Below are 26,976 nucleotides of genomic sequence, written 5' to 3' on the forward strand. Positions count from 1 at the left end.
CTAGGGGTATAACATGTTTGTGATGCATTGATGTTGTGTTTCATATACTTGTGTGAATGCATTATATTTTTGGGCCTCGGCTCAGATAGTATAACATGTTTGATCATGTCTTAACGGGGAAACCCGTAAATCCACGGACTTGATCCGTGAGGGTCCAACACTCGGGTTGAGTGTCGTGAGAGTCAATGGTGGCCACTCGAGGACCGTGCCTTGTCCGGGGCCTTACCAAAATTAGTTTCGGGCAGGATGCAAAGACACATGTGATAGGGATAGCTACCCTCGACCGTGTAGCTGCATGACGATGCGGCAAGTGTGTTATCCGGACCATCGGCTTTTTATACTTTGTGTGTAGAGTCAATGGCCGCAAGAAGAGATGTGCTATGGACTTCGAATCGAGATAAGAACCATTGGCGAGAGGCAGTCCTCGACGATCGATAATGATCTAACCACCTGTGAAGGGTGGATGCGTGGGTTACTTGATTGCTTCCAATTTTGCATTGCATATTGCTAGAAATAATTGATCTTTCCAAGCTTATGACTTGCGCTTCAATATTACTTGATAGTTAAGCTTTCGTAAGAACAATCTCATTTTCTGCGAACTAAGCTTGACTCTCTCCCTCCACGAATCTGATCAGTTCAAGAGAATCCCTATCAATACCTCTGAAGAGTTTATCGTTCTGAGATTTCCAAAGAAACCAAATTATTCATGGGTATGGGTCACTATCCATCTCTGGGGCCTCAATATTTCTCTTTCGCCAAAAAAAGATAATCAATATTGGCATAAATACTTGGGCACAGGAAGATGTCTGGGCTCGACGATGTTTTTGATAGAGACCATGCATGTAGTGCCGGTGGGCACTGAAAATGTCATGGTTGACTAATTCATCAGGTTAGATGCATCTAGGACAATAGCTTTCACATCCCATATGGCGATGTATCCAGTTATGTGTTACGTCTACATGGCCAGTTATCAGTTGCCAAATGAGATGACGCAATCTTTTGGGGTGGCTTTATTCTCCAAGCAAAAACTTGCAGCTTGGTGATACTAGGCTCTAGTGATGGCAATTCATGTACTTGCACGTGGACCTGGCCCGATAGGTATTGCTGCGGGCGGGTCTGGTCATGGATAATCCAAGCCCAAATTTTTGCAGGCCTCACGGGTAAGGTATTGTGCGGAATTGGGCCTTGCGCGGGATATGCCCGAATGAACTTGCGGGCAAATTGAGGACCCGCAACATTCTTCCATTTCAACTCTTCACTTGAAAAAACGAGAGAGGGTTAAAGAATGGCGTTTCGAACGTGATCTTTACCAACACAATGGTTGGAGGTCCAGTGATGGCATTTCTAGCTCCGACGGTGGTTCTTGCGTTACCTACCATCATTTGAATCCATTGTCAATGATGAAGTTGAAGAAGATGAAACTTGATTTTTATTTTGATTTGGTGTTTTTATTTTATTTACTTTATGGATTTCGTGTGCGCTCTTTTTCCCTTGTCAGGTTTTGTCCTAATGGATTTTCTCGATAATTTTTTTTTAATGAGGGCACAATGCTTGGTTGGATTTGGTTTTGGTGGTTATTTACATTTGAGATCTGATTACTTGGATTTGCCATTGTTACTTCATGCCATTCTTTCTTAAAACATTAAGCTAACATGAAAATACAAGACTCTAACTTAAGAAATGAAATTAAGAGAGCAGTATAACGTATCATGCCCTGGTTCAGTATAACGTATCATGCCCTGGTTCATCCATTGAACCAGCTGTACCAAGAGGTCCGAGACTGTAATCAATCAATGAAGTGTTTTAATTTCTTAAAACATGAAGATATCATGAAAATATAAAACAACATAAGTTCTAGACTCTCCACGATCGACTGTTGCTGTGTTAGTGCTAAGTAGATGTTCAACTAGTGCTAAGAAGAGCGAGTGTTGTTGTGTGCTAAGTAGATTATCAACTAGTATTAAGAAGTAAGAGCTATTGTTGTTGTGTTCTCGGCTGAGCATCATTGTGTTTAACTGATTCATAGAACGAATTATGTTGTGTTCTCATCTCTATTGGTCTCTTCTTCTTGCAGGTGCCATGCTCATGTGTTGATGAAGATCGGAGTCCCGCGGGACGACCTGCCAAGGCATGTGCAAGTCGTAGGTCAGGATTGGTCAGCACTTCTAGGGACTGCGTCCCGTGCGGGCATGTACTGCCAAGACCCGCATCAAACTAATACCAAGGTGGGGCAGGACTAGACGGGGCGTATAACCCAATTGCCAACACTACTAGGCCATGTGTAAAACTTGTCTTCCCCCACGTTTAGGATATTCTTTGCTACCCAATAGCCCGATTTAACTGTGTATTGACCACTCTTTGTGTAACTCCAACAAAACGTGAATAAGCAGTATATCCTCTTGGATAACAAAATTTTTGAGCATCTTCACATCCCATACTTTTTGGTGATCTTTAATGAAATCACTTACTATCATTCTCGGATGTACCACCAGGACATTTGTACTATATTGTAGGAATCTAAGGATCTTCCCATACTTTAACTGCATATCCAGAATGTACCTTATGTCGAATTACTAACAGTAGTAAATTCCTTGCTGCTGAGATACTCGTCCATACGTAAGAAGGATTATATGTCAAACTTAATCGCAATGGTGAACTAATTCTATAGTATTTTCTTATCAAAACTCAATCTATTAGGGAATCTAGGAAGTGTACAAAATGCCATAATTGTTTTGCCAGGAGCGCAAGAATAAATTTATGGATCATACAAAATCCCATTCCACTCTCCTCTCTTGGTAAACAAAGCTTTTCCCACTTGGCCCAATGCATTCTTCTTTTATGTGGATTGTAACTCCACCATAACTTAGCAATGGCACTCGCAAATTGTTCACAAATCTCTAATGGAAGCAAGAAGATGGACATGGACATAACATAAGTCGGAAGAGCTAATAAAATATATTTAGTTAGCAATTATTTGTCCCCTTTCGATAACCATATTCATGTCCATCCATTTAATATGTTCTGAAGTATGTCCTTTAAAAAACCAAATAGCTTGCATTTAGATCCGATCATATCCTCTAGAATTCCCAAGTAGAACTTGTTCCCCTTTTATTCTCGATCCCAAGAGTATCCTTAATTGTTTGTAGACATTTCCATTAACCCTCTTACAAAAGAGTAGAGAATTTTTTCGAAATTAATGTGTTGACTTGAAGTTTTTTTTATATGTCCTTACTATTTTTATAACTTCTTCACATTCAAGGAGCTCCGCCTTACAAAAGTACAGGTTATCATCATGAAAGAGAAGGTGGGATAACGAGGGGTTAGTGCGTGGAACATGCATCACTATAATCTTCCCTTGATTCTCTCCATGAGAAAGCTAACGAGCGCTTCCAAACATAGAATAAATACGAAAGGAGACAAATGATATCTTTGACGTAATCCTCATTTAGGTAATATTTTACATCTTGGTTGACCATTCATAAAAACTTTATATTTGACTAATGATATGCATCACATAATCCACTGAATCCATGTGGTCGAAAATTCTATTTTTTTCCATTACTGTTCTAATAAAAGCTTATACCATCATGTCATATGCTTTGCTCATATATATATCTTTATGCCTATCCGTTTGGTCTTCCCTCCTGGCTTTGTTCTAAGCAGTATACAGGTAATTCATCTTGTAAAAATAGTCAATTTTTTTTTTGAACTGTAAAAAAAAACCCAGTTTTGGATATATAGGTATCCGAAGCCAAGCTGTATATAGAATATTCGTTGTTCTCTATAGCAGAAAGACTACAATGCCCTCGTTTTGGTCCACATATTTAAAAGGCTACAGTGACTCAATCAGAGTCGGGTTTCGAGATTGAATTCCAATCCAAAAAAGAGTCAATGGCGTCTCGTAGATCTCTTCTCCTTCTCCTCCAAGTCCTTTTTGCTACGGTTCTTTCCGCCTCAGCCTATCTACCGGACACTGGAAGACTTGCCGGAGACGACGTCGTCGAAGTCAATCGCTCCCAGAGAGAGTTTGATTATTTTGCTCTCTCTCTCCAATGGCCCGGAACTTACTGCCGTGGAACTCGCCATTGCTGCTCCAAAAACGCTTGCTGTAGAGGGTACGTTTATATGTTTCTTTGATCTGAAATCTTTCTTTGTTCTCTCGATTCAAAAAACCCATTGCGTACCTAAGGATATGATATATTCACTAATGATCATCTCTGCGCTCTTTGAAAAGAATTGGCCTTTTTCAGTTTGCTCTTGATTAACCTTGTGTGTTCTTTTGTTGACAGCTCGGACACTCCAACTCAATTCACCATCCGTAAGTTATTCTCTTTCTATTTTATTTTCAGTTTGACAAGTCAATGTTTGTGTACGTTTGTCTGAGTTTGATTTTCGGGTGACATTTAGAGTTGTTACTTTGACTGCTGTAAGATAAAAACATTTGAAAGTAAGAAACTTTCTTCTTCTTTTTTTAATGATAACGGTTCTGTGTCTAGGTAGGAGTTAAATGGTAGAAGATATTGCATACCCTGGATTTATTATAGTTAACGGATTTGCTGTAAACTGCTACTTTCTGTCTTGTTATTTCCCCTTCTTAGACCGGTTGATGTAGTTGCTTAATGTTGATTTTCGCTATAGGATTTCTTATTACAACAATAATTTGAGTATAATCATCTCCAATACTAATCTCGTAGATGGACTATGGCCGGACTATAACGACGGTTCCTGGCCTTCATGTTGCTATCGATCCGACTTCAATGAGAAGGAGGTATAAACATTCATAATTTGCTTATGTGGCCACTGGTGGAGTTTTCTTAATTTGGTATATTTGTCGTGTCTTAATATCTCAAATGAAGATTCTCATAGGAAACAAAATTTGCAGATCTCAACGTTGGTGGATGGCATGGAAAAGTACTGGCCCAGTCTCAGCTGTGGTTCTCCGTCATCTTGCCATGGTGGAAAAGGATCATTTTGGGGCCATGAGGTGATATATTATCTTATAACTTTCTTTCGAAAGGTGTATGGATCTCCCATGACCAAAACTAACTGAGTTTCATTTGTTGGGTTTCATGTTATCCCTTTGCAATACATGATGGCAGTGGGGTAATTATATTTCCCTTCACATAACTGTATACAGAGTTTGATTATGCTTCGAGTATATTTCCTCTGGTTTGAGTATATGCTAATACGATAAATGGGTTCTTCTCCTTAACATTGTTTTGATTAAACTTTTTTCAGAGAAACATGGGACTTGCTCTTCTCCTGTTATTCGTGATGAGTATAGTTACTTCATTACCACGCTTAATCTATACTTCAAGCATAATGTCACGGTAAGTCTTCATAGAGTTAAGTTTATGCCTACTAGCGAGTTAGTTAAACAAGAAGATTGGGCATAAAAAAAGATTTGCATGCTTTAGTTTGACTTGCATGTTTCATTTACTGTTTGAATGTTCTCTAACTAGATTGATCAACCAGATATTTTAAGCACTAGCAATTTCCATATCCTCTGCTCAAATGCTATTTAATGATCTGAGTTATAGAAACTCTGTATTTCCATTCAATTGTAAGCATGTAAATGAATGTTGGTAGTTTTTTTTACCATGCAAATGATATGCATGTTATATTGTCCTCTGATTTGTCAGTTTATCAATTTGGGGTGGGCATTTTTGTACATTTTCGCTCCTAGAAGAGTTCTTAATTATTATTTTTTAACATCTGGATTTATATTGGATAGGATGTCCTTTATCAAGCTGGCTATGTTGCTTCCAACAGCGAGAAGTATCCTCTAGGAGGTATTGTCACAGCCATTCAGAATGCATTTCATATCACCCCTGAAGTAGTATGCAAAAGAGATGCAATCGATGAAATACGTATATGCTTCTATAAAGATTTCAAGGTCTGTATTCAACATCTCTTTCATCTTATATTGGTGATTTCCTTGATTAAAATGGCAAATTCATTAAGCTATCTGATCGCTGGCATTGTTTAAAGTTCAAACAATTTGCTAGGTATGAGGATTGCATCAGTTCATGACAGTTTTCTTTTAAAATGTTTATCACTAACAGCCCAGGGACTGTGTTGGTTCAAAAGACATGACGTCGAAAAAATCATGTCCCAAGTACGTAAGTTTGCCGGAATACACGCCATTGGGTAAGTAAAAATCATAAAACACAAACCATTTTTGTTCATTTCTTTAACAATGCATAATTCCAAGTTGTGTAGATTCATTATTTATTATAAAACAAGGATTAGTTAAGTATGGTAAAATGTCGAGAATGTGAACGAATTTCTTATATTCGTGTGCTATGCAGATGGTGAGGCTATGGTTCTGAAAATGCCAACAGATGAATAAGATCTTTCTTCTCTTCTTAGAGGCAATATTCACATACAGGAATTTGATGTTGTAATTTTATTGCCAAACCTATAAACAACGAATAAAGATTGGCTTACTCTTGTTCTATGGGGAATATGAATCCGGGCTGGTTAATTTTTTTTTCTTCTTCTTTACAGTTGCAATATTATTAAAATCCATAACAAAATTTGAATATATCATTAGATGATGCTATATCTGATGGAAACTTGTTTAATTAAGAAATTAGTAGTCCAAATTTAATATCAAGCATAGAATTATAAAATTCGGGATCACCAGACGACCATCGTATCATATGCATCATTTGCTTGCTTGATGCATATTTCGAAGGCATATCTTTTAGGGTCATTTTGCTGAATATTCATAGGAAGCTCATTAATGAAGAATATAGCCATGTAATAGTATCGTGGGTGGGATGGGACAAGTGAGATTGGAGGAGGAACTATAAACCCATGTGTTCTATTTTTTTTGTACCAAACCTATGCCATAGACTTAGCCTGTCTAATTTCTAACATAACACTAAACACAAATAATTAGAAATTAAGCATTTTCCACCCGGTGCTATACTACGGAGCATTTATAGTATAGGTATTAATATCACTTGTGCTATTCTTCTCCAATAAAAATAGAGAGAAACTATCAGAGGGTGTGTGCAATTGGTGTAGTATAATTTGGAAGTCAATAATATTTTACGCTTTCGGTACAGGGTGTGTAATTGGTGTAGTGGATATGAAACATATCGGTTGCATCGTTGTTTCCCGAATGTGGCTTACACTTTGGTGTGAATCATGTCCTATAAGAAACTGAAAAGCTTGATGATGCAACACCATTTACTGTCGGCCTACTTGGTGCCCGAATGGCTAAAGTTTGGGATCCAGCATGAGAACGATGTAAGAGGGAGATAAAGTTCGAACTATGGAAGGTGGGTGTTGGGGGTAGAGATGTGAGGAATGCTACTTACTTGACATTTCCATACTATATGTGGCGTAGTATAGAATCGTACTGTTAACTTAGGAGGCATCTATTGCATTGGTCTTTAACTATTAACACATTACGGTCTACACGGAAAGCTCTTAATTCCTCGAGGATCTGATTATAGCACCATTCGCCGATAGGACAGACAGCCCCTTAATGCAAGCATTAGACCATAAAAATGAAAGATCCAAATGAAAGGAGGTAAGATGATTCGGTTGAAAAACATAGACGCTGCGTGGGAACCCTGAAACTTAGGGAGCCCAAAGTAACAATTTTGGTGCCGCAAATTATATAAGTAAAACAACAGACGAAAGTAACTAATACATAGACCCAATAATTTTAGAATTACGCTAGTTTGTCTGGGTTAAAAGCTATGAATGCAGCAACTGCATATGACTTCGGCGCAACCGCTAATGAATCATCCGTCAAGTTCCGCAGTTAAGCCCAGTCATTACAGCGAAGTCCCCTATTGCATACCTTATTGGCTTTCCCGAAAACCGACACGATAATTCATACTTCTTCCGGGTAACCAACTGACGGAAAAACAACTGGTGTAAATTCATAGAAAAAGTATGTAAATTCATAGAAAAAGAAAGTTATTGTCAGAATATTAGAACCAGTAGGTTGAACCATGTAATAAATATGTATACGTAATCTATGGTATATAGGGTATATAGGGTAATAAATAGTTCAAAAATGAAAAAAAAAAATTAACATTCATAATCTATGGTATATAGGGTATGCATAAGTTACACAAAAGAAGTATGTAAATTCATGGAAAAAGAAAGTTGTTGTCAGAATATTAGAACAAGTAGGTTGAACCATGGAAATAATAATATATGAAAACTCCAGCTTCTATTATATGTAGTAAATAAAAAAATACTAAAATCCAATTCTTTCTATAAAATCAATACACATGTATACATCACTTTTATGATAATTTTTGGAATCATTAATAAAAAATACTAAAATACAGTTCTTTCTATAAAATCAATACCCATGTATACACCACTTTTATGATAAATTTTAGAATCATTTATAAAAAATGGTAATGTATTCGTAATATGTGAGTGTTTATAAAATTTAATACCGCAATAGATAGTGCAGAAAAATATTTTAAAAAGTTTATCATATATTAAAAATTAATATTTATTTAATTATTAAATATTTCATAAAAATAAAAATAATTTATTCTAATGGTGTTTGAATTGATAATATATGTATATACTATTTATGTAAAATTATTGGGTCTGCGAGTGCAAACAAAAGATCTATCATTCATACAAAGAAGAAGAAATTCATATGATATTACAGTTGTCTTACTTACAAAACTCTAATAGTATAGTTATTTAACTTTTTAACATGAATTTTATATCATCGACTATATAGATATATATTCTTACTTTTCCTTCTTATTAAAAGAGTTTCATAGATATAAATATAAAAAATATAGTCAATCTAACATCTATGATTCATAAATATAAATATTTAAAATATAGTATATTTAACATCTATGATTATAAAGTAAACAATAAATAAATGTTAAACGAATATAATTATCATATATAAAACACATAATTATATAATTATGAAATCCTATTATAAATTACTTAAGGACAACAAACGCATAGAAACTGGATTAGGATTTGTGTTACCTGCAATTTGGAGAGGGGGGTGGGAGGTGGGTTCTCCATTCCGTTGATATGGCGATCCCTAGATTCAATCAGATTGTAAATTAGTATTTTTGAATAGGATTGTAATTTTTTTGGGTTATATTTGATCTGGCTTATTATAAATTTAGAGCACTTACACTGTTTTCTTGGAGGATTGACTTGATATGAGTTAGTTGACGTTCTCAATGGTGATCTGTAAACCGTTTTCAAATATGTGAGAGAGGAATTATACGCTTAAGAAAAGTGGAGAGGAAGTTTATTTTTAGATAATGAACTTATTCCTTAAGGAATCGTATATTTTTGTTTCCTTATGTTTGTGGAGAGGATCTGTATTTAATTACTTGATTTTGACTTCATGTCTAAGTGCTAAAATTATGCACTCAATCACGTTGTGGTTATTATTTGATGTGATCCTAAACTTATGTTGGTCAATGATAAGAGATAATCACGATGTGGTTATTATGCAGTTATTCCTTCACGTTGTTATTAATTTTTGTGATTCAAAATCCTATATTAATGTATTGCTTCTTCTAAACTATGAACTACCTGCATTCCATGTCATAGAAGTGTCTCAAATATACCTTAGAACCTGTTTTTTAAGTCATAAACAATAAACTGACCAGAGTAATTCTGAAGAAGCAGATTGATAAGCAAATAAACATGATTATTAGCTAATAATCATGCAAAGTAGTTAAAATGTGTTCAACCAACAAAACACTGAAAAGCAAAAAAAACTAGGAAACATAAGTCCATACTTAAACTGGAAAAAAGACGTAAAGATCAATGAAGCATGCAGTACGTGAGATGATGATCGGAAGCGCTACTTCTCACATCTTGGGCGCTTAGATTTCTCTGGATCAGCACTTGCAGAGGTCCTCTTACTCTCCTCATTTGCAGAATTTCCACGACTTTTAGAAGGTTCAAACACTTCATTTCCAGTCTGCATTGTTTCCTCGGACGTTGCAGCAATGTTGTTTCCAACCGAGGCTTCTGTGGGCGGTGGTGTGTCTAGAGAAAGGATCTTGGTGACAGTTATATCTCTGGTATTGCCTGAGAAGTTGTGCTCTGTAACTTTGACACAAAACTTATGTGTCTGTCCGATGGTGTTGATCAGAGCTTCCGGGACAGGCACCTCATGGTCAGGTCCTTCGTTTTTATTAGCCTTGCATTCAAGTACAATAGTATGAGTTTAAATTATTTAAGAGTATAAACTGATGATCAGTTTGTGTTCAAGTACAATATTGTGAGTCTAAATTATTTGACAGTATAAAGTGATGATAAGTTACCTCAAAGTAGCTGTTAACCAACTCGGATGCGTGCCTCCCAGTCAACTCACGACCAGCATCACCAAGTAGGACAAAAAATGCTTGTTCACTGTTGTCATAAACAGAAATCTTTGCACAGTACCTGTTATCAAAGAATCAGAAGCTAACGTCAGAAATTCAATTATCAAAAACTAATATCAGTGAAACCCTAATTGAATATTCAGGCGAGATAACATACTGTGCAACACCAGTTGTGTTGACCTTCCCACATCTTGTGTTCGTACAAATCAACGAAGTTGCTCCCTTGGTAGCCTTACTATGGCAAGCACTGCATGCAATATAGTACCAAGCAGAGCCATGCACAACATCATCAATCGTAGCCGTGCACTCAAAAAAGGCATCATGCAACAATGTATAAAATCAGATATAAATATCTAAGCGTTTCAAAACGAGTAAGAAATATTTAGCTTTATTTTTACCTTTGCAGATTCCTGAGTCATGTAAGAGAATATGTCTGCTATAGTCAGCGTCTCACGCTTAGTTACCACCTTCGCACTAACCTGCTTAGCAATCTCTGGGTTGAGCCAAGCCTGATACAAAATATAAAGCACTGCTTCAGTCAATCGCTGCAATAGGTATAAGTGTACGCTTCACATGAACTTGTGAAATAGATGTTGAAGTCTGCGATACATACCAGGTGAAGTAATCTTTGGTTGGTTGGACGTCATAGTCCATGAAGACCCGTGTGGAGGACATAGATGTCAGGGCAAGAGTACCTGTCCAATAATGGAAGGAACATTAAACGAATGAGTGAAAATATGCATAAAACGACAGTGTGAAAACATATAACTTGTAAAAATGCTCTACTTCCATGGACTAACTCTACATGCTATATATAATCTAGGTCACGCATGATAAATTATTAACCAATGAAAAAAAACAAAACATTTTTGGAATTGTTAATAAATTAGTATCACATAAGCATGATTTTAAAGAGAGAAATGGTAACCTCCGAGAAGTTTGGTGTTAACGGTCGTGACCAAAAGCACTGTGGGAGTGTTTTCACAGGAGTTGAACTTCTTGCAAAAGTCTGTTGCAGCCTGGTCCCAAAGGTAGAGCTTCATCACAGGTCCACTGCAAAAAAAAAAAAAAAACTCTTACGGATTTAGAAACTACGGCGGGATGGTGACATGAAAAAAAAACACTTACTCATGTGATTGCACATGAAGCATAATGTGCCGAGAGGTTTCTATCTCCACTTCGTCAAGGATGGGAAGCCCAATAAAAGTCTGTCCATTGACCAACTTCATGTGGCCAACAACATCTATCACATTGTTCAAGAAGAGTGTAAGTTAGATCGCTAATAAAACTACTGGTATGAACTTACTAACTTTACTACAAACCAAAAACTCCAAAAACTTGAACTAAAAACTTAACCCAAAAGAAAATCTAGATATCATTATCTAAGCAGGAAGACAGACCAATGTAATTGAGAGATGATTTTTAAAATTAGGGAGCTTACCGTAGAGATCACCTTTGAGATCACAGTTAGCTTCAAAATCTTCATATGAATGAAACCTGAAACGGTCTTCATCAAATGAGATGGGAACCTCGTGAAGAACCGACATCTCAGAGTTCCATGTGAAAGACACGGTTGCGATATGATCAGCAACCCGATACACCGGTTTGTTTTTTGATCCGTAGAAGTTGTCGAGTTGGTAAACTGATCCTTGTTTCATCTCAGGCCAGTATTTTTTAATACGCCCCGGTGGGATGAATCCTTGAATAACAGTCCCCTGTTGTCAAAAAAAGAATAACAAATCACGTACGAAAATTGAAAACTCAGAACCCTACTTTAACTAATTAACCAATCTTAAAAAATTCTCCAAAAATACTCATCAAAACCCTAGTTCACTCTCCGAAGCTAAACAAACGTTTAAAATTCTCAGTAAAAATAGATCTCAAGGTATCGAAACTGTTTTTGAAGAATCGACTCACCTGCTCGTCGATGAGGAGCATTTGGAGGCCAATAAGCGTCTTCTTGATCGGGTTCCGAGCCTCCCAGAAATGGATGAGTCGGAAGCGCAACTGAGCTGCATGCGGACCTAGAGAGACATCTTTGAATAACATGACTCTTTCTTCAGAGTCGGAGGAGACAGGAGCCTTTCCATTTTGTTTCATCGCCATGGACTAAGCTTGGAGTGGTTCTAGGGTTTTGGGTGGATTGAAACGAAGATCAGTATATAAAGAAGTAGGAAAAGAGGGAGGTGAAACGAAATCATAAAGGGGTTATTGATTGATTGAAACGAAAAAATTGATGGCGAAGAAGTGGCTCGATTGATTCTCGGATTATTTGCTCTTCCATCTGGGAAGACGAAGCGGTAGGGTTGAGGAACAAAAGTACACGCCGAGGAATGACTCCTGATAAAGCCCAAATGGCACGCGTGTCGGATGAACGATTAAGCCCAAATGGCACGAATGGCCCACTTCTCGGATGAAGCCCACACAGTATATGTCTCCGCGAGCCCGTCTGACGTGTCACAAAACCTGTCCCTGATTGGTCCGAATTAAAAATCCGACATGGCACGCTCCCTGCTCACCATATCCGGCTTTTAGTATTATAGATATCTTCTATCTCTAATATTCAATTTCTATGGTGTGTACCCAAACATCATCATCTGTGTAGATCGGTTCAATTTCGAATTACTATGGTCCGATATGCCACTATTCCCAACCCACAGTCATGTCATGGACCGATGAAAACCCCGAAAGACGTTTTTTCAAGTGTGATGACCATGGATTCCTGGTTTGGGCATATAAGGAAAAGCCCTCTGTTTGGCAAAAGCAAAGTCTGTTGGAGGCTAGGGACAAGATTCGTTACCAAACACAAGAAATCAATTTGTTGCCAGATGCAGTTCGACAAGCAAATGCTCAGATAGCCACACTTGAACTATCTTGCTCCTATGGTCCCAACAATGAACACTTGAAGGCCATTGAAGATCTCATCTGAGGACAAAGCATGGAGAGAGAGAAGACATTCCGCCCACTCGCTGTTTATTCCTAGGGAGGGTTCATTGCAGCTAGAGATGACAATTGGGTTGTACCGACCCACCTTGTCCCGCCCCGCCGCGGTACATGGTCAATGCGGGTCTTGGCGGTACATGCCCGCGCGGGATGCGGTCACTAGAAGTGCTGCCCAATCCCGACCCGTGACTTGCACAAGCCTTGGCGGTATAGGCCCGCAGGTGTGTCAAAGCCCCAGCATCAAACTCTCACCCACATTACTAACAAGTCTAAAATATGCTGACGAAACTACAAACAAAGCAACGAACCTGCCTCGATGCAGTTCCTCTTCCACAAACTGCTTGCAAGTCTGAAGACACCAGAAGAAGATCACAATGGCCATCAAGGTTTTGCAACTTTAGCCATCGATCGCAATGTACTTGTCAACTTTTTTGTCTACAAAGTCACGAAGTCAAACAATGCTCTACTAGAAACATAGAAAGAAAGAGATCTATGTAAGAACACAAACATATACTAGTAACCTAGTTATTGTGATTATCATAGAAACTCAATTAATATAACATGTTAAAATAAAACACCTTGTCAACGGTCTGCTTTCATACCTAAATTCCATCAGCTCTTATCATAAGCAATGGAGACGACAAAAAAAAAATAGAACAGAGACTAACCTGAGGTCCTTTGCCTTATAAATCGGAATGCAAGTGTCCTTTGCACTCTCATATCATTCTTCTCCTTGGTCATAATACAATCCCCCACTCATCACATGTCATTATAAAGAAAAAGTTTTAGAAATTTATGACTTAAGTCACTTGAGTTTATACGATCAGAACATTAAGAAACTACTGCCATGAGGATAACAAACAACAGTGCCTAGTTTAATTTTACAGACCAAACATATTTCTGACTTCAATATCAAGACAAAGAAGGAAACTTTATAACATACAACTACACACAAGAAAAACAACACCAACATGAAAAAAATGCATATTAGCAAACATTGACTTGATGATAACAACAAGAACAGCTTAAACACCCCAAGTATTGTCGATACGAAGCTGTTTATTAAGAGCCAACAACGAGACAGAACAACTTACAGGATTGCTCAATGTGTAGCCGCTTGATAAGAGACAAAAGAGTCCCCATATTTTGTTTTTATTTCACTGAAGATCATATAATCGACAACAAAGAGTTAGACCTTTTTTTTATCTTTCCTTACAAATTAAATCACAGTAACGAGCTAAAGAACATGTAAACACAATTTTTTCCTTACCTGATTCCATCGTTCTTGAATCGTGGCTAAAGAGGAGATGAAGAAAGAAGATGAAACCGAGAAGAGACTCTTCCTTGATTAAACGAGGATACAAAGAACATGCATGGCGACGTTGTGACAAATCGAAATTGACGGTTCGAATAAGAAAAGAAGCCGGAAGAGATCGCCTTTGTACTCGCCGGAAAAGAAGCCAGAAGAAATTGCCATTTCTCTTTGTTTTGTTTGTCGGAGAGAGCTCGAGAGTCAAAGTGACGATGTCTGTGCGGATCCCCGCACGTCTCGCGGGATACACTGAACCAATCCCGCTTCTGGCCCAATCCCATACAAGCTCATCCCGCGAGGCCCGCTAAAAAATCGGGCCTGAATATTAGTGACCAATCCCGCCCCGCAGCAAGTCCAAACGGGCCGGGCCCGCGGACTGGTTCAAATTTTGCCATCTCTAATTACAGCTACATCCATTATCGTCTATATGTTCAAAAGTAGTCATATAACTCTTAATTGTTGTTATCTAGGGGTTTGTCTTAATCAAAACTATACTAAAAGGAGGATATCAGAGTCTATGGAGGTGTCCACGTCATATTGATAATTCACACCAATTATAGAGTTTTAACTCGCCACGTCAGAAGAGCTTTAAGACAAAACTGGTCCTTCGTTTGGGCTGTGTATATATTTTTAAATGGCAACTCAAGCCCATCTAGCTTTTAGTCTAGAAAGCGTTGAGTTTTGATCTTCTGACTCTTCCACTTAATCGTCACAGCGTTACAAATCTTCCTCAATCCATTATCCTCTTTAATCCTTTGTAATTGTTTTGTTCCACCTCCTTGTATATAAAGTGCTTCATTTGATCTTCAGTTCAACCCTGATCGAAAACCTCCACTGAAGAAGCTACTGCTACGGCCATGAAATCCAACGGAAAGTCTCCCGTCTCCACCGGGAAGTCACAATCTGTGAAATCTTTGGAACAGAAGCTACTGTGAGTAAATTCAATAATTCTTTTACTAAAGTTTGAAACTTGGAACATTAATCTGTGAGTTGTGTCTAAATCTAGATGATTTGTTCGTTTGTCTTGGTATCAGACGAAATCAAGGCTACAGATGTTGATGTAATCCCCAAGATACCGTTATTTTGATCCAAATCGATCTGACGACCTCCGTTAGTGACGTAACTTCACATATACAAATATCATGGTACTTAAATACTCCCTTACACAATCGTGATATGTCTTTCTTATATTCTAAAGTTTTTAGTTTTTGATGAAAGACACCTTCTGGAGGCTGTTTCCGAAAGGGAATTCACATTGACGGTATGGTGTCAGGTGCCAACACATCACTCCCATACCTAATGATGATAAACTTCCGATCAGGCTCTGTTTTCTTTTATATAAAAAGGATTGTTTTTAAGTGTTTATGCAGGATGAAGAGAAGCGTAGAAACAGCAAAAATCTGTGACATGCTTTTCACAGCAACGTCTCATCGCCTTGCTGATTTCATCTTCTCTCTTGGAAACTATTGCTTGCAATTGAGTGACAGAGAGAGAATATACGTTAAGCTGAAGATCACATCTGATCTCATGTTTGTCAATCAAATGAAATAAAACTTTCCTATCTTTTCTGACTTCATGGTGGAGAATAGGTTTAATAGAGAGCATCACCGTGGAGAATAGGTTTCTTTTACTGCTGCTCTCTTTGTTTTAATTGTGACTTGGAAGTTATCTTTTCATATTGATTTTTTTCCCAAAACAACCAATATGAGGCGTGAGAGTGCCAGTGTTGTCATCGTAGTAGTAAAGTACGTTGATCCAGCTGGAGAGTGGCATGACTTATTAACCTTCTTCTTCCATTATAATTAGAGTGCCCAAGTATTTTTCCTGTTAAACCCTCTGTCTCCATGTTATATGTTGAATGACAATTTGATTGCTCCTTTGTTCAATTAGACAAATCTTCTTTTTTTCTTGTGGTATGTATGTAGTGATGATTCTTTTCAGCTCTTTGACAGTAGAAATACATTTAGCTCATACTTTGCAAGGTTCTTCTTCCCAATGTGTATGCAAAATTAAAGTTGCATTCGTTTCAGAGTTGCTGCTCCCGGATGTTTTTCTGTCAATAAAAGTGTTTCTTTTCTCTTTTACAGTATCTCTTTCATTTACAAGGTTCCACAGCTTACCACAACAATAGGGGTGATTCACAACGATAGAGATAATGTTGTAATTCTTGCACATTTTGTTTTTTTGTCGCTTGACAAATTACAATTGTTGTCTTATTGCGGAATGTAAAAGAAATTAAAAAATCTCATTTTTTTATACAAGCTGGAAGATGAAGTGGTATAAATACTTTCTTTAAAGTTCACTTAAGTTAAAGAAAGGGGATAAAATGATCTCAAGGGATTGTGATGACAATGTAAAGCCTAACTAAAAGGTGAAGAAAAGTTAGTGTTCAAAAGTGTGCATATTTGTGGAATAGTCCAGTAAAGCTTATTCCAAATAGCTTTCATTTTTTTTAGAAACACGTGAGTGTTGTTACGTATTTGCATGTAGAAAAAAAGATTGACATCTTTCAAATGAGGTATATATAGAGAAGTATCTCTTGGAAGCTTTTGAGAAAGATAATTTAATTCAACCATTGTTATCTTTCAATAACCACTAGATCTTCTGCTGGCCAACTGAATGTATCTTCCACTGTTATATTGGAGTGAGTGATTAACGATGGTAGCTTTCACTCGGAAACGATCTTATTTGGTTCACTACAAATCATAACATAGGGGAGAGGGGTTGACTAAGTCGAAGCTTAAGAACTCACTTTGGAGAGCGTTCTCTTTGAACTCCACAAACAATGATGTCTAAAAAGCCATGATTGTTAGAAATATATAAGAATATATATATATATATATATATATATATATATATATATATATATATATAATAAAGCTCTAGAAATCATGAGTAAGATGAAATCATGCAAAAAAAATTTTTAGAAATCATATAATTTTCAAAAAATAATTGTGCTAACTAGCTAAGACTTGGTTCAAAAAGAATTATATATATCTTCACGCATTCGTTTACATTATATTAGGCAACAAAACCTATAAATTATGCAGCCAAATATTGTATGAAGCATAAATATAAATTTTTATTTTTCTAAATATATGAAATTTACTTTATCAAGAAAAAATATAAAATTAAACATGTTTTAGTAGTATTTTAAGGAATTATAAAAAAAACAAAACAAAACATGCGTGTAATATTAAAAAAAACCCGACAAATCAGCAAAATAATATTGTTATAGTACTGGGTAATTCTATCTATGTTAAAACAAAACAACATCTCCAAATTATTTACCACTCTAGGTCTTTCTAAAATTAATTAAAAAAGTTTTACACAATTAACATGTTTTAAATACATCATAAAAATGTACAAAATATCTAGCCCATTAAACTGGATAAACCAGTAACCACATTGTTTCTCTTAAGTAAAACCCTATTGTTTAGCCTCATATTGAAAAATTATTTTAAAAAAAAACATTTGTCTCCCCAAAAAGGTGTGATCTTGCTTTCTTTCCAATCAGAGCCAGACAACTATTCTAACTAATTATATTTTATCCATAATAATTAATAATAAAAATTAAACTAGGCGGGACAAACTATTGAGAGCAAACTGCATAATTTTATTGTAGACCAACATAAAAAATGAAAACAAAATTATGAAATTTACAAAGTCTTAAATCTCATGGTACGTCCAAGTGACATGTAATTTAGGGTGAGACCGCATCCACATATATAATACAGATCATTCAAGTAACAACAATACTCTCGATGAAAGGAAAATGTTTCCCATATATATATTCATACAAGTACATTGACCATACATAACTTTCCATAGTTAATGGTGCTATGGTATGTTTGGTTATGCGAAGTTTGTTTGGTTGAGAGATGGTGTATTTTTGAGTTATGGAAAGCGAGGGTTTATAGCCACCTCAAAGAGAAATATTGATGGTGAATCTATAGGCATTAATTGTAAAGAAACTGAAAGTAATTATGTATTTGTTAAAGAGATGAAGTGGTGACTTAATGGTTTAAGGGAAGTGGAAATGTTGGACGGAGGTTGGATGGAGGTTGGAAGCTAGGATGAGAACCTAAAGAGGTTTCGTCGTTTTTGGTATGTATACATTAATATAGTGGACGACGAGCTAAATTTGAGTTCAATATGTGTACATTCGATAAAGCAAGTTTGCAGGCATGTAGTATATTAGATAACTCAGCAATACAAAAAATACAATTATCGCTATGAGACATATAACGTTGGAGATAGTCCATTTTCAAACGAATATACTGTTCAAACCAATATAATTCAGTATAATATATATTAAAATACAGAATTATATACAAAATACAATCTTAAGATACATAATATTTTATATTATTAATAATTATTTTTTTTCATCGTATATTCACATATAAGAATTTATATAAAAATAAAAATATCAAATATGTATCATCTTACATAATTAATAATATTTGTTTGTTTTGATGTCACAACCTTTGAATGAAATTGTATATTCTAGGTTTGCAGCAATAAAACTTTAAAAAAAAAAATGATAATATAGTTATCCAACAAGTAGATCTTTTTAAAACAATATAATTAGTTCATCACATTTGGAACAAATAAAAACAAAACACCCACTGCCAATAAAACTCTCTAATAATTTAATGTAAAAGGAAACTGGTTGATAATATTTGAAATAATATTGGATTACAATACAAGGTTAAAACTCACAAGAATTGAAAATTTTAAAACGAGTTTGAATATCATTTAGTTAAGTTATTATTTTCATTATTTAGCCTGAATAATATGTTACAGTGAAAATACTCAAATTTAAGTGTTTAAACATATAAACATTGTTTAATTGCTGCTAAAACATATTTAACCTTACTATTTAAACATACAGAAAATAATGAAAAAAAAAACTACATAGTATGTTTAAACATATTACATATTCAACAACCAAAAACGGAGTATGTTTCTCCTCATATATTATATATCCTACATAGTTTATATACATATAAAATTTCTGCAATATTTTATATTCACACAACAAAATTAATTGTAAAATTTTAAAAGTAATTATCCGCGCGTAGCGCGGAAAACGATCTAGTATAATTTAATCTTTGCAACCAACGTAATCTTGTTTTGACTTAATTAACCTAATGTTATTTTGCGTATTAATGTTTCCTTCCTACTCATACACTAAACAATTACTTTGTTCTTGTTACGGTTAACTTACCTTGTCACTTGTCAGTCACTAGGTTGCCACATTTTATAAGTCTCAGATTTATCCGTAATTAACACACAAGTCGAGGCATACAAATCGTATAAATATACTCTAAATTAACTACACGAAAACAACATTACCCATGCGTAACTCACGCACCCTTTGAGAAATTTTAAATTTGAACTACAAGTGGAAATATCGATAACACAAGATGTCTCTTTCATCTGACACCACATGACACGTATCCCTAATATGCCTACTATAGCATAAATCCAGCAATGCAGACATATCTACTCTACATGCACAACGCTAGGGGACAAGTCGGTAACTTCACGTTGATTCATTTATCCGAATAACTAATTAACAATTCTTTTGCATGCAAATAGGCATAAAATCTGAATTATACCATAGATGTAAGTCAAAAGTTTTGGTATAGTGTTACAACTTAGAAAATAATACATTCGTTGCTCAAAATCTAGTCATTTTTAAAATACGAATTTTTATGTATGCGGATTTGGAATTTTATACTGAATGTAAATATGTTTCAACTTTTTTTCGTCGACTTCTGATTTTATTATATATAAAGAGTACATTATTTTTTATCCCTACACATATTACAAAGTAAAATACACGTGTAGAGTAATGACATAATTTCCAACCACGTGGCATTAATGGGACATGCAAATTGATCTTTCTCTTCACCGCCGGTAAAATCTCGACCACCGCCGACGATAGAGCTTCATCTTCCCACCTTCAATCCTCGTTTCACCTTGATTTTGTACTCTTTATATTTAGCTTTCGCCTTCAACCGCACTTGAATCTCTTACAACCGCCGGTGAATTAAATATGAGAAGTTCTAGTTGATTCAACTAGAAGATTCATTACTGGACCTTCATTGAAGATGCCAATTTCCACTGAATCTTCCTTAAATCAACAGCGTACTTCCAACATCACCATCGTCCTTTTCATCTGAGATGTTCCATTTTCATGTTGACTTACTCTTAATACATAAGAGAGAAATAGCCTCATAGAAAAGGGATCTGTGCTCAACCAGCAAAGAAGAAAAGTTTCAAATCCAAACATCAACAGAATATGAATTAGCCCAGCGAAAGAGATAAAACAAAAAGTCGACTAAGCGAAAAGTTTATCCGCAACGGAAGGGAATTTTGATCTAGCGATCGATAATATTATCATCGTAAACAAAAAAAAATAAACAAAAAGAGGGATGGTGACCGGTGGCAAGCTGCTCACCAGCCACCGGAAACGATTTCAAGTTCTGTGTAAGTCTAGAGAGAAGTTGGAGGTGTTTAAGAGAGAGACGTTAAATATGTTTCAACCTGAATCAATGAAAAATATAAATAAAACATGACGTAGTAGGCTATCTCATGGAAAGTAATCAAATTAGCCCTAGTTGGAAAATATCTATTCTAATTACCCCATCTATTTTCTCATTGCCCCACATTTTTTCACTATTTTCCTCTTTCCCCTGCTACCCTTTCTTTTTATATTAGTTTTTTTCTTTCCCGCAACCCTACGTACCTCTCTCTTCTCCGCGGATCCCACGTTCCTCTCTCTTGCTCGCGGACCCTACTTTATTGTATTACTTTAATTTCACGTAGATTTATTTTTCATAAAGCACATTAAACAGAATCTATAGGGGATCCCCACTTCCAAATGTTTTCTTTCTATTATAACATGTGTCCATCATTTTTTATTCCCTAACTATATTCGATTTTATATGTTAATGAGCTCTATTTAACGATTTTGAAAGTGATTATTGAAGTAACTTAGTAGGATTTTTTTATGAAAATTTTGTAGAAATGTATTATTTACGTTTTATGTATTAAAGGTAACGAAAAATATCAAAGATTATTTTTATAATCGTGGAGGTTTTTTAAAAAAAATATGTAAATGAAGTTTAAAAAAGATTATACATATTTCTCTATATTTAATACTGTTTTGAAGGAAAAAAATATTAAAATGGTGTTAGATGATAATTTGGGTTTTGTAATACGTTATTGGTCGTTTAAAACACCTAAATTGATGAAAACTAAAGTTTTAGGTATATTGGTATAAAACAAATACAAAAATGATGTTTAAAAGAATATTTTGTATATTTCTGTTTATTCTGCACTGTTCTGAAACAAAATAATATATTATAATGGTGGTAGACGATATTGTGGGTTGTATAACACTTTCGTGGTCGGTTAAAAGGATTAAATCGATTAAAATGAAAATTTCTAAAAATTATTGAAATTACTAGTACTACTAAAGTGAAACGTGTATTACTAGTATTACTAGATCGACTATGCATCAGAGTTCTTGAATAACTTAGATTTTTTAAATTATTAACTAATAATAATTATATTTTTCAGGGAAATCTATGGCTTCTCATATTACAATCATATTTTTTACTACGGGGGAATTTACATCAAGGATGAGACTGATATAAGATGGATCTCGTGAGAAGATAAAACTCACACTTTAGTGATGTAGACATCTTTGAAAGAGGTTACATATTCTGGATTGGTTGAGAATATATGCAGAAATATTAATTAAGGTAGATGGGATGCTGAAGATTAATTACTTTCCAATGGTATTGTATTCGAACAAGTCATCAAATATTTGGTGTGATGAAGACGTTTTGGATTATCTAATGCAAGTGAATGATTAGAAATATAGAAGTGTTCTACATGGGAAGATAAACAATGACATAGTTGATACAGATGATGGTCATCAACACTACCCTATTGCATTTAGTGTAGTTTATGAATAAGTTGAAGTCAGTGAAATAAAATGAACTCGGATTGGTGTTTCTTTCTTATAGAAATGAAAGCTTGATTAAGTCAATACCTAAGGTGTTCCCAACAACCGCACATGGGTACTGTATCTAGAATTTGTCTCAAAATGTCAAAGAACATGTTGTCAAAGACGTTTGCGCGATTACGATGTCAAAGAACTACTAACTACTAGGAACTACCTTATACTACTATGTGTAATATGAACTACTAGGTACTACTGTGAATTACCTTGAACTACCTTAAAATACCTTGAATTACTATGTATTATGCATGTTTTTAAGAACCTTAATGTTCGTCTTGTTATTATTTTTTTAGAAGATATGTCGCATATATTACGTGATATATGTCTATATATGTGTTTATTTGTCAAATTAGACATAAAACACTTTTAATTTCTCAAGTTGATAGAAATTTATCATTTCTATAGAAATCATCCTTATACTTCCATACAAATGTTTTGATGGAAAGACCATAATAAGATGAATAACAGAAAATGCATTTTTTTTTCTACCAATGTGTTACATACAATCTAAAACTGTCTAAATTGATTTGTCTTGGGTACTACTAAGTGTAAATATTCAAACATGTTTCTCTCCTTTTAACACCTTTTAGACATTTTTTTTGTTGAAATTTTTAACACGTTTTAGACAAGTTTTTTTGTTGAATTTGTTAACACATTTTGGACAAAAAAAAATTGTTGAAATTTTTTTATCATGTTTTAGACTTAAATTGCTGAAAGTGAATTTTTTTATCGTGTCTTTCCGTGGCTTACACTTTTGATATGCAAGTTAGATACAATTGTATTGTTTTTTTTTTAAATCTCATGGCTAGCTTTTTTTTTTAATTGTTAGTGCAAAGCTACAACATTTTTTTTTCGTTCAAAGCTACTACATTTAAATGTGGTAATTTCAGGTCGAAGACTTGACTTGGTATAACCATCCAAAGAATGGGTTGCTGCTGCTGCTGTTGTTTCCCGATTCTGGCCTCTAATCTATACACTGCTGCTCCTCTTCAGGTGCCTTTCCTGTTTCAGTTGCATCTAGACGAGTGTCCAATTTGCTTAGAACGTTTTTTTTCCGCATCATCCAGAGTTGGATAACAAAAGATAGATTTAGTTTAAAATTCTTCATATTCTTCATTTGTTTTGTTTGTTTTTCCAGAATATGATATTGACAACCCGAAGCTGCTCACTAAATGCGCCCACAACTTTCATCTCGCGTGCATTCTTGAATGGATGGAAAGAAGTGAGGCTTGTCCAGTCTGTGACAAGGTTTGTGTCAGTTCAAAAACTCAATTTTCCTTCCACATAGATTTTCTTTTACGAGGACTTTGACAATCTTTGGATTACTCACGTCAGACAAGGTTTATTTTTGATTGTTTTTTATTGTTTTTTTCTTCTTACCAATCTTTGGATTATTCACGTAAGACAAAAGTGTTGGATCCATTAATAGCCATTAGGCTTTAATGAAATGTGTGAAAGGCAAATGATTTGGGCCCGTGAATTTAACAGCCCAAAGAATTATTATTTATGATGTAAAGGGACTTGTCCTACATCGCTTAGAGGAAGAGAAGTTGAGCAATATATATATGTTCACTTACCATAAAAGCTTAAACAGCTTGGAGAGAAAGGAGAGCTCCCACGCGCGCGCCGCCACCGCCGTCCGGCTGGCTCGGTGTGGGTTTGGGATTGGGCTTGGGTCTTGGGTCTTGGTGGAGGGCCTCCGGCCCAATAAGACTATTCTTTTTGGACCAAGTTAAGCTCAACGTTTTGCCATTTATTTTCAGAAAAAACAGCATGCAATTTTATTTAAAACGACAAGTAGTTTGTCTAGAAAATAAAAACGTCATGCATTTTATCCTCTCGAAAGTTTTAAACGAGATAAGAGAGAGTCTTGAGGAAGAAGTTTCAGAACTTAACTTCCCTCGATCTCCGCGAGATTCTCGCCCACGTGCAGCAGCTGTTGCGGGAAGTGGGTCTTCTCCGTCTCTTTAAATTTCGCCTATCCTCTTCCTTCATTGCTTAACGTTTTTTCACATCAAACCAACAGCGAAAATCCCTTAGCGTAAGTCTTAAATACGAGAGTGTTTCGTAGAGTTTATAGTTCGATAGGGCGATCACGAGTGAGGCGTGATTCGTCTGCCATGGTTGTATCATGGGACTCTATATTCGTACAGTCCCGTCTCACTAACGGAGCGAATATTTTGAGTTAAGGAAAGAGATCATATCTCGACTGCATGTCTCTTTGCGAATATGATTTCTTTTCGTTCTTGTATTCGCCTATTACATTCGTCTATTTCCTTAACATCGCTTTTATTATATCGTTTATGTCAGTCCGGTTTTCCGGCTTCAACAATCTTAACTCAAAATTGCTTTATGTCTAAAGCTCAAATCGGGTTGAAGAACAATTATAAAAACGGGTTTTGGAACCGTGTTTGCGATTTGCTTTCTAGCACTTCCGCGAAACGTTTATTCTTATTTCATAACGGGGTTCGCGATTTGCTTTCTAGCACTTCCGCGAAACGTTTTTTCTTATTTCATAACGTGTTTGCGATTTGCTTTTTAGCACTTCCGCGAAACGTTTATTGTTTATTTCATTACGCTTTGCGGATTGCTTTGTAGCTTTTTTCGCAAAACGTATTTTGATAATGGTTTCAAAGTGAGTTTATGAAACATTCTAAGTCTATAAAAATGGTTTCTGAGAACGCTTCTAAGCGAGCTTGCAAAACGTTTTCTCAAGACTTATATCGATATAATTTGGTTCAAACACCAAAAATGAACATCGATTGTAGACTATTACTTTCCTTAAAATAATATATTATTTGTTGAATGGAGTACTAATCCGTTTTTTCATGTTTTCTCTACAGAAAAATGACAAACGATAACAACACCCCCATTGACACCACGGATGTCATTCAGACTCCACTCAACGCTGCAGCAACTGATGCAACTGGCGTGACAACCGCTGCAGCAACAACGAGCACTATCCTCCCTGCGGGAAATGCTGCTGATGAAACCACTCGCCGTAGCCTATTCGGTGCTGGTCTTTATCAGAAGGGTTCAGTATCCACAAATTGTATGTCCATTCGTTCTCTGACCATAAGTTGTATGTCCTCTATCCATAAGTTGTATGTCCATTCGTTCTCTGACCATAAGTCTTCGGGACATACAACTTTTGGACATAGGATGGGTGTATGTAATGAAATGAACATTAAAATAAGTTAAGAAACTTTCACGTTGGACATACAACTTATGGTCAGAGAACGAATGGACATACAACTTATGGATAGAGGACATACAACTTATGGTCAGAGAACGAATGGACATACAATTTGTGGATAGAGGACATACAACTTATGGCAGAAAACGAATGGACATACAACTTATGGTAAAGGCAGTGATGGTGGACATCCACAACTATATTCACCTTCACGTTTTTCACCACCGCTTTCTCCATAAACACTGCCACCTCCACTGCAATATCCACCATCACCTCCATCATGACCTCCACCACCACCGCCTTTACCATGAACATCGCCGCCTCCGCCGCGACATCCACTGTCACCTCCACCACAACCTCCACCGTTTCCACGAGACTGAGTCTCTTTCATAGTGATGTTGAGACATCGATGGTGGTGACAGGATGGTGATGTTTCGACAGCGAAGGTGATGTTGCGAAGACGACGATGAATGAATATTGAAACATAGCCAAAAGAAAATAAGAACAAAAAAAATTAAAATAGAAAGAAAGCGATGAATGAATATCGTTTGTAGATAAAGATAGTAAAATAAAAGAAATATTCAAATTTTCTTGGCCATTCATTTATAGATAAGAATTATAATGATTAAAAAACATCTCAAACACACAACCGTTTTATCCAAACGATTCTCCTCTATTTAGTTAGGCAAGCTCAGGGTTAATTATGGCATTACATCTAGAAAATGTGTGTCAAAAGCAGAAAGTGTTTTATTGTGTAATTGGAAACTAACAATGTGTCTTTCAGAGTAATTTTCTCAAACTAAAATGACCAATATAGCACCTTTCTAAGTTTATCCTTTGAAAATTTTAATTTTTTAATTTTTTAATTTTTTAATTTTTTTATTTTTTTTCAAAATTTGAAATCTTGTGGAAGCACCGTAGCCTATTGGTTAAGGTTTAAAGGCTTCTACACCCAAGTCTGGGGTTCGAATCTCAGACTATGCAATTTATTGCAGATTGCAGGAAATCCAGGTTTCAAGTTTCGGATAGAACGGTTTATTAAACAATTATGCAGACTACAGAGGAAAGACTTGCAAGGGATCTTCAACATGGTGCAAGTAAATCTGGTCAGGCGTGG

The 26,976-nt window shown here is 35.7% G+C and overlaps 2 protein-coding genes across 2 annotated transcripts; one reads left to right on the forward strand and one right to left on the reverse strand.

Moving 5' to 3' along the window:
• The first annotated feature begins 3,839 nt into the window (after positions 1-3,839).
• Positions 3,840-6,502, forward strand: LOC106401979 (ribonuclease 2). Its single transcript, XM_013842608.3, has 9 exons — positions 3,840-4,115; positions 4,290-4,318; positions 4,695-4,768; positions 4,883-4,984; positions 5,100-5,103; positions 5,239-5,330; positions 5,735-5,896; positions 6,066-6,150; positions 6,312-6,502. The coding sequence occupies exons 1-9, from the start codon at positions 3,892-3,894 to the stop codon at positions 6,350-6,352; spliced, it is 813 nt and encodes a 270-aa protein (XP_013698062.1). The 5' UTR covers positions 3,840-3,891; the 3' UTR covers positions 6,353-6,502.
• Positions 6,503-9,838: 3,336 nt separating this feature from the next.
• LOC106399122 lies at positions 9,839-12,470 on the reverse strand. Its single transcript, XM_013839594.2, has 9 exons — positions 12,282-12,470; positions 11,806-12,079; positions 11,493-11,607; positions 11,293-11,417; positions 10,944-11,059; positions 10,763-10,873; positions 10,522-10,670; positions 10,305-10,425; positions 9,839-10,180 (listed from the first exon to the last, which is right to left on the reverse strand). Exons 1-9 carry the CDS (start codon positions 12,468-12,470, stop codon positions 9,839-9,841), a joined length of 1,542 nt encoding a protein of 513 aa, XP_013695048.2.
• Positions 12,471-26,976: the final 14,506 nt, after the last annotated feature.

The sequence above is a fragment of the Brassica napus genome, chromosome C4 (genome assembly GCF_020379485.1).
Source record: "Brassica napus cultivar Da-Ae chromosome C4, Da-Ae, whole genome shotgun sequence".
Taxonomy (NCBI): domain Eukaryota; kingdom Viridiplantae; phylum Streptophyta; class Magnoliopsida; order Brassicales; family Brassicaceae; genus Brassica; species Brassica napus.